The following is a 9,428-nucleotide window of genomic DNA, read 5'->3' on the forward strand; positions in this document are numbered from 1 at the left end:
GAGTGACCGCTGGCCTGTAAATGAGTGAAAACTGCAGAGTTCTGGCCATTAGATGTAGCTCGTCTGTGTTGGGACATTCCATTTCCATTGGGACTAAACCTGAAATGTTTACTCCTCAAACCTGGACTAGATTATAGTGATCATTTTCACATCAGACTTAAAATGCTTGGGACATGTCCATGTTCACTCCATAGGGAAGGAGACTTAAAAATTAAAATGTTACATATAAAAAAAAACATTATTAAATTTGAGTAGTAGTTTTATTTTCTTTTTGTGTCATGCACTAAAGTTCTCAGTCAACACGGGCTTACAAGACACAACAAAATACATTCACATAGGCACACAGACATTCAGTCTTTAAACAAGAAGTGTCCTCCTTCTGAGGTGCCAGACTTTTAACAAAAAATGTGCTAACTGAAATACAAAATACTTAAATACTGGATTTTTATCTTCATCAGCTAAAGAAAAAAATCTAAATAAACATCCWTAACTTTACTAAACWATTCATTTCTCAAAATCAYAWATAAAGGACAATAAAACAAAAAGTGTATCTCAWTTTCAATTACACCCAAATCACACAAAGAACATATACTGGGACTGAACAAAAATGTCCAGTTTCCAGAGCCAGAGGCAAAGTGCCAGATCTAAAYTGTGCACAGACTGACCTTTGGTGTTTAGATGGGTTCCATATTGCATATGGCTCAAGAACAACTGTATTTTGTAAAATATCACATGCCCATTTACATTTATAAGCTTCAAAGTAAAACTGTTTAATCTGTTCAGTTATTACATCTGAACTTATATATACTGAAAATCTGCCTCTTCAAATATTTTCTCAACTTGTCTGGCCCAGGTATACCTATTTGACAAATCCCAATAAAAGATATGTTTTGTTAATCTATGATCTGACATTGATGAACCTGTTCCACAATCTCAATATATCTAACTTCACAGCTCCAGTACTTGTAGATGTACTTTATTTAACATCTTATTGCAACATGAATTTCATCAGCTAAGTTGCAGGGGTGCAACAATACATGTACCCGTATTGAACCGTTCAATACACACTTGTGTCGACCAATACAGATTTTTTAAAATTTATTTTGTCAGYTTGTCTTCTGAAGATGCTCTGTGGTGAAGGATCAGTGGATCTGTGTTCGACTACTCCACCTAGGCTGCATTGTCGAGTGCAGATCCACTGAGAAATTTGSCGTTTCAGCAACATTTAATTTAAAAACTGTACTTTTGAGGTTAAACAAATGTTCATAATTAATTTAAATACATCACAAGTTAAAAAGGGCATGGACATTTCTTTTTTTTTTTTGTATCGAACCGTGAGACTAAAGTATCGAACCGAATCGTAAATATTTTGTATCGTTGCACCCCTACTAAGTTGCTAAACTTACTTGGTTTGTGGTGAATTTCCAAACTACACCGACTAGGTAAAAAAGTAAATAAAAACAATCTCCACCGTCTTTATTTCTCTGTTTAGCTTGCTGTTGGCACATTGAATCTTGGCATATTCTAGTTGGGGAAGGATTCTTGGGTGCATCCTTGATTTTTGAGATTTTGTAGGCCGCATTCCTCGGCCGTACGAGGAGGAATTTGAATTGGGACAGTGCGGGCCAGTAGCGTTTCCATTGACCATGAAAATGCGCAAATTAGAATTTCGAAAAACGAATTTGCTCAATGGAAACATGTCAACTTAAAAAAAAATACGTTTTTCGACAAAATGTTTTTGCACTAGGATGAGGTGGTTTTTCGGCCGTATCAAAATTGGTGTTTTTCGCAAAACTGCAATGGAAACACATTTTTCACATCACAGGAGTCACGTGATCAACAACCGGCTGTTTCTACTGGTGAAAAAGACGATGAAGAAGAAGATAACAGGAAGTAGAAGTAGTAGTAATATCACAGAAGTAGTATAAAACAGTAAACTCACTGACTACAATTTCCCAAAAACACAGCATACGTAGCCGCTCCCAAGTAGGGACTTGTCTCTGGAAAGCCTCGATAAAAGACGCCGACGTCTYCTCTGATGATGAGCGCTAGTGTCGTGGTAGCAACATGCTATGTGTTTACATCCATCGCCGCCATGTTTGTAATGACTTATCATGAGAACAAACGTATTCATGTGACTTTAATAACATTTCTTACTTAATGGAAACACTGCAGTTGTGAAACTGTGTTTTTTCGACAGTAACAATATCGACAAAGTTTTGCGCACATTTGCAATGGAAACACAGCTAGTGACGTATGCGGCCTAAAATGCTACATGGACATTTAAAAATATATAAACAATTTGTTTTATTTTAAAATTCTAAAAAATGTTTTTATTTTTAATTTAGTTTTCTTCTTTTTACAGGTAGAAAAACTCAGAAGGCAGCCAAAGAGAGAGCAGGACTGGCCAAGGTGAGCACACCTCTGTTCACACATTACAAACTACAGATACGACAACTCTGTTTCTGTGGGCCCATGACGATGTCCCGTTGTTGTTCACATTTCATGTGATCTGTTTATCTCACCTTTACTACAGTCTGCCCATCTGTGAACATCACTTTGACACTCACYTGTACTTCTGAAACTTTTTAAAGCTGTGGTTTTCTACACAAACAATTTACACTCAAAGAGAAACTAGACTCCCACAGAAGGAGTTTTTGCCTGACCTGACATGGCCGGGGTTTAAGTATACTAAAGTATATAAAAGTGTATTTCCCTCAGTGTACTTTTATTTACCATGTACACTGATATAGCTAAGTATACTAGCAGTTTACTAACAAGTATATGTCTAGGATTAATTGGCCCACAATACGTTTATGAAAGTAAACCCAGAAGTATACTGAAAGTACTCTAAGTATACTTTTAGTTTCATCTTGAAACATACTATAAATAAACCAGTCTGTGTGAAAATGTACTTTCAGTGTACTACTAAAGTTTATCTTGGCCAAAAGTTTAAACATTATAGACTTAGTTTACTTAAACTTTTAATACAAGCCAAGTATAGTGTAAGTGGTTCTCAGATAAGTACATAAAAAGTGAACTGGAAGTACACTCTTATTTTTTAGTTTAAATTTAGTGTACTAAAAGGATACTTGCATTTACTACTTTTTGCTGAGGGTAGAGTCTCTCCTGGACAACTGAACCCTGTTTCTAAGGGAGAGGTAGTGGTTTCTACCTGTTGTGTAAGCTTCCTGTGCCTGCTGCTTATTCTTGTTCCTGGTGTATTTTTGCAGCATTACTGTGCCAGATACAKGCCTGGCATTGTTACTACTGCTTTTTGGGGCTTTTTTTCTAGAACCTGTGTTGTTCTTATAAGAACATATTTATAAATGAGCACAAAAAGATGTTTTGTGGAAAAAACCTTCCTGTGGACAAGACCTGAGAGCAGCAGCACTCATCAGGACYCATGGATTCCCACCAAAACGAAGAAGATTGTGAAACATGGTCTTGATGTTTTAGTTTGAATAAAGACTGGTTTATACTTCGAGTTGCGTGTCTACTTCCCCCTGCTGAGTGACAAAAAATTGCACAGCTTCCATCTGCTCTCCCTGTCGTGTGCATTGCCCCCAGTCAGAACTCTGCGATGTGGACCTTGCGGCTCGGAGCTTGTGATTGGTCAGAACTTCGTGGGCGTGTTTGTTCATGAGGAGAAAGCAGGCAGGTCTTCCTTCTGTGTGTTATTGTTTTTTAAACCATCTTTTGTCTGTAGCCTGTTTAAAGAGCTAGAAGAGCAGCTGCTTTGATCCTATCGAATGTGAGCATGCAGTTGATTTTCACTGTTTTTTTTTCCATCATCACCGTTAATAAAAAAAAAAGGTTTTCCCTCTTCACCCAACACAACACTGACCGTTGAGTGAAATAARTTCACARTATCCAGGCATCATTATTGTTTTCCTACTTACATGAGCTGTGGGAGGAATTATATTAATTCATGGGTCTTCAGCTCGTTTCTGCACGGTCAGGAAAAAGACGTCCGATTTTTTTGTCACTCAGCAGGGGCAACAAGACGTGCGACTTGAAGTACAAAACAAACTTAATATTTCTTTCTAAAAGTTCCTTCTTGTGACTAAATGTTGGTGGTTCTGCAGCTCCCAGACCTGAAGGATGCAGAGGCAGTGCAGAAGTTCTTCCTGGAGGAGATCCAGTTGGGAGAGGAGCTCCTTGCTCAGGGTAACGTCCACTCACCTACACCACAATGTAACAATGTTCAGTTTTCTTCCTCAGGGGCCACAGTTCTGCTTGTTTCACTTCTTTTCATTCAGTGGAATTACTTCTTTATTATTCACCGAAGTTCAGAAAATCAGGGAGGTTGAAAAAAAGGATGGACTTATTGAAAACATATCCTGGTATTTCTTGTAACGACTAAATGTGTTAGAAAATGTTTTAAACTTTCCTTTTAAAGGAATAAACAAATATTATAACTCAACACCATCTAGTGGACCTCACAGACCTCTGGAGCCCCTCTCCATTTGCAAGCCTCACTCTGTTCGGTTCTGTTCTGTGCTTCAGCGTGCTGCAGGCGAACTGCCAAAATCGGGCCGAACTGTCGCAATTTCATGACGAAAATTGCATCGTTTGTTTCGCATTGTCGACATTTTGGTAATCCTTGTCGCAACCTGCGGGTTGAACTTTTCATCCCTCGCGTTGTGGACTCCACCGGGAAGAAGTGCCGCGCAGTGACGTACGCTGCGGCGGGAGGGGTTTCCCAGGAGCTCCACACGGGGTGTCTCAGGAACTATGAAAGGTTTGTGCGAAAACGAACACCGAACAACCACGTGACGGCGCGTTGACCGGTYGGCTGCTGAGCGACCATACTGCCTGCTTAGCCTCACAGCAAGAAGGTCCTGGGTTCAGTACCCCATTTGTACCTGGGGTCTTTCTGTGTGGAGTTCCCTTGTGTTTGTGTGGGTTTTCCCCGGGTACTTAGGTTTCTCCGACAGGATGCAAGGCCCAGGATGCCCTTGCAAAAGAGGTTCAAATAGGATTTACCTGGTTAAATAAATGTCAATAAATTGGACGATAAATCTAAGTCTAAATCCTCACTAACAATAACTGCTGTAAAATTAAAAAGCATCCATTATTACATATATTATTACTAGACCCATCACAGTGCAATCACTTTTAAATTATTAAGAGATTCAGTATTCAGTAGTTTTCTCATGGCTCACACAGTTCAGTCATTGGAAGTATAAAATAACAAAATTAAGTCCAAAAACATAATTAAAAAATAAAAACCTCCCACCATCAATTAGTTAGGAATGAGTTGTGATTCTGATGGTATAACTTTATAACTCTGAGCAGTAATCTTACAATTCCACATTCAGACGAAATGTAAAAATAAATGACATGTTTTTATTTTTTAAGCAGAGATGCTAATATTACCATTGCTGGTTTAACACTATTACACGTCACAGTAAAGATTATATAACAAGAATAATGATATAAGATTCAATAATACATAAAAATCACTGATCAAATATAATTTCTGCACCCTTTAATCCTGTAAATTCTAAGTGATAATTGTTTCACCAGCTACATGTTAGCGGAGCCACAGAGATGTTGTTGTTTATCAGTCATAGAGCTGACTTTAAGAAGTGTCCTACCACAAGAACACAGAGGAAAAAACCAGTCTGACGTGGTTCAGTTCATCCCTCCATCCACAGAGAGCTGGTGTAACGGTGTTGAACTTAATTTAATAACTAATATTTATTGCTAATAATAGCCATAACTTAGTCCAGCTACGTCCAAATAAAAGTAAACCCGTTCTGCTTTTCTGTTCTTCGTATAGTCTATCTCTGTTTATTCTGCATGGAACAAGATATGTCTGACCTAAAATCATGGACTCTCACAGCACCTTTATGAGGAAAAGTATCTTAAATTAGCATCAAGCTAGCAAATATTTTCAGATTTGTATTAATCGAAAACAATGATATTAAACTCAGAAATATCCCAAGTAACAAACACATCCTACAGTTAACAACCATCATTTGATGGGTAGTAGTTAATAGGGCTGGGTGTCGTGGCCAATTCTCTAAATTGATTCAATTTTGATTCACAAGGCTCTGAATCGATGAATCACGATTCAGTTCAATTTGATCTGCAGTTAAACAATGAAAATAGTTCAACTGTGTTGCAAAATAGAATATCACTTCATTTTTTCTCTTCTCCATAAACAGGTTTTAAGGGCAAACTTGTAAATTGGACAGTTAAATCTTGAAACAAAACTGTCACAAATTTAAAAGTTTTTAATTTAAAAAGTAATTGCAGGTGACGGTGTTGTTGGAGGAAGTCATTTTGTTGACGAATAAGTGATGGGAATAAGGGTGGGCTAAAATAAATATACTTCTGACCACACCTTTTGAGCGTATGAAAGTTGTTTGTAATGTTTCTGTTACCTTATTTTATGTTCAATAAAATGTTTTAACAAAAAAGAAAAAATGATCTACAACATTTCATCACTGTGGATTTAATTAAGTTGTTTCTTAAAGTTTAAAAATAATAATATTGATAAGAAAACAATGATTTTGTTAGAGTGTTGTCTTTCACACATCAGGGAGAACAGTTTCAGTCAGACGTTTACCAAACTATAGTTTTGGTTTGAGCACCTGAACGAGCTGCTCGAAGCTACCGGCATGTGAGCGTAAAGCTTTACAAAAAACAGTTTCCATGGTCTCTGTTATCTTTAAGTTCTGCGGCGAATCGGCTGGTAATGTTAGTGATTTCTTATTTTATTTTATTTTATTTTATTTTTTGCCCAGGCAACTTGTTATTGAAAGCTAACGTTAGTACTTAACGTCAACCGGATGTAAACATACAACAAGCCAGAAGTGACAAAACATACAGAAACGCGCCTCAGATGTGCGCACAAGAGTCCATGGGGAAAATTTGATCTCATGCCCTGTGAATCAATTTTCCCAAATTTAATCAAAATTGATCTGAGATCAATTATATAGTTTTTTACCCAGCCCTAGTAGTTAATATTACACGATATTTTATCACAGGGCTAATGCTAATGCTAATAAACTTACCTTGTGCCCATCTCTCTTAAAGGAGACCAATTATGGGTCCTAGAAATGTTTATGGTATGTCTGTGGGCTATCCAGACCATGTTCATTCAATTTAATGCACAAAATAATTCTCAGATAATAAAATTTCCCATTTTCTAGTTCTGCCTGCTCTGACTTCTGWTCAGAAGAGCTGTTTATGTTAATGAGCTCTGTTGGTAACGCCCTCCAAAAATCTGTTGACATTAACTCCTCCCTCCAAAGCCAGCGTTTACGTTAGCATGGCTAATAATAGCAGAAGCTCCGTTGTACAACCATATGAGACCCAGAGGCAGAGTCGTGGTCCCAGTTTCTTTTTTTTTTCTCTCCCTCCTCTGCTCTGCGCTCACTCTGCATGCTGTTACCAGAGCAGGGAGCAGCAGCGGTCAAAATACCTCAGAAACTCGAACAAATAGGCTTTAACAAGGCTTTAATAAGCTAAACAATAGAGGTACATGAGAAAACATGTTCATAACGGACAAAAAAATAAATAATTAAATTGTGTCCATGCTGGTCTCAAACGCTGGTCTCCAACTCTCTGGTCCAACACTCTACCCATTGCCCTATTGGAGGCTTGTTGTGAAATGAGCTGCACATTACACAACAACACGGTGATGACTTTTTATACTGAGGAGGTGGAGCCTCACCCGGGGGTTGCTAGGTAAGGGGCTGAACACAGGTTCAGGTGGGTTGTCGTACGGCTTGTGACATCACAAAATGACCGAAGTATAAAACATGTCGTTAATATACATTAAAAATACATTTACTTACAGTAAATATGCCCCTGGGTGCATTTTTTTGGTCCTAGGACTGTTTTTTTAAGAAGTACATACCCAAAGTTGAGTAAAAAAAGCTTTAAAAAGTGAATTTTGTATAACAGGTCCCCTTTAAATAATGAACTTGGTTCTCGTGTCCACTACACTTATTACACTCAACCACCAAGAGAGGGCGCTGTTCTACCCTTTATATATAACCCAAATGAAACGTGATGACAAGAGGAGTCATATAATTTTAATCCTGTCTCACTGGTTTGGGTTTAATGGTTTTTGTTTTCCCTCACTTCCTCGTACAGGAGACTATGAGAAAGGTGTGGACCACCTGACCAACGCCATCGCCGTGTGTGGTCAACCTCAGCAGCTTCTGCAGGTGCTGCAGCAGACTCTGCCTCCACCTGTCTTCCAGATGCTGCTCACCAAACTGCCCACCATCAGCCAGGTAACTCCGCCACTTCAGAGGAGTTCTGCCACAAACGGGTCAGAACCGCTTCTAACCTGAGTCCAACCTGCTGCTGTTTTGTCCTGCAGCGCATCGTCAGCGCCCAGAGTCTGACTGAAGACGATCTGGAATGAGGAGCAGAGAAGAAACTACCTGTGTTCATGGATCCTGATCCGCCTACACACACACACACACACACACACACACACACACCCAGGTTTACACCAACCANCGATCTGGAATGAGGAGCAGAGAAGAAACTACCTGTGTTCATGGATCCTGATCCGCCCACACACACACACACACACACACACACACACACACACACACACACACACACACACACACACACACACACACACACACACACACACACACACCCAGGTTTACACCAACCATCTTCAATGTGATATCAGTAGGAAAGTCTGTCTGCTTGGAAACTTTCTGTATTTATTGTTTTTATTTCATTTTTCAGTTTAGACTTGCTAATGCTTTTTTTAAGGAACAAAGTCATTTGTTGAATTTAAGACAAACACCCTCTTTGGAAAAAAAAATAAAAGTAAAAATAGAAAACCTTAGTTGTCTTCTGAGTTGAATGTGTTTGGGCTCAAACTGATTCAGTGAAACAAAGTTCAGCTTTAAACTCACATTCATGCAGTCAGAGCACAGAGTGGGAAGAAACAAAAACTTTAGCTTGTTTCTCTTGTCCCAGATGCTCAGTAGTTAAAGTACACAGCTGGTAAACCTCATTAAAATACAGTGTTTGACTCATCCAGGAGGTCCCTGAAGAACCCAGAACCACATGTAAAACCCTCAGTGAAGGTCAGGGCTCATCATTCATTCATGGGACACAAAYGKCAACAGTGGGCTCCCAAAACTTAAAAAGAAAACCTTTCTGATGATCTGCAGGAAGTGACGCTTTAATGGAGGAACTTGTAGATGTTGGAGCTAATAGTCCACAATAGGAGAGAGTGAAAAGACCAAGGTTAGACCTCATTCTTTAATTACTCAGGTTTCAGTCTTTTTCTTGTAGCCGTTTCACAGGAAGATTTAGGGAAAGAAAAATGATCAAATTTCATTTACATTTCTGCTCTCTTATGAAATTGTGACCAAAGGTTTAAATTCTTACAGAAGTATATATTTTTATTTTATTATTTATAGAATTTATTC

General features: G+C 38.5%; 1 protein-coding gene across 1 annotated transcript in view; it reads left to right on the top strand.

Moving 5' to 3' along the window:
• Positions 1–8,474, top strand: part of tomm20b (translocase of outer mitochondrial membrane 20b) — a 10,033-nt gene extending 1,559 nt beyond the window's left edge. The window contains exons 2-5 of the mRNA XM_014028451.1: positions 2,366–2,412; positions 4,089–4,170; positions 8,116–8,258; positions 8,348–8,474. Of these exons, the coding sequence (XP_013883905.1) occupies positions 2,366–2,412; positions 4,089–4,170; positions 8,116–8,258; positions 8,348–8,392 (317 nt within the window). The 3' untranslated portion in view covers positions 8,393–8,474. The remainder of the gene's footprint in view (positions 1–2,365; positions 2,413–4,088; positions 4,171–8,115; positions 8,259–8,347) is intronic.
• The last annotated feature ends 954 nt before the right edge of the window (positions 8,475–9,428 follow it).

This window comes from Austrofundulus limnaeus, unplaced genomic scaffold (assembly GCF_001266775.1).
Source record: "Austrofundulus limnaeus strain Quisiro unplaced genomic scaffold, Austrofundulus_limnaeus-1.0 Scaffold764, whole genome shotgun sequence".
Taxonomy (NCBI): Eukaryota; Metazoa; Chordata; class Actinopteri; order Cyprinodontiformes; family Rivulidae; genus Austrofundulus; species Austrofundulus limnaeus.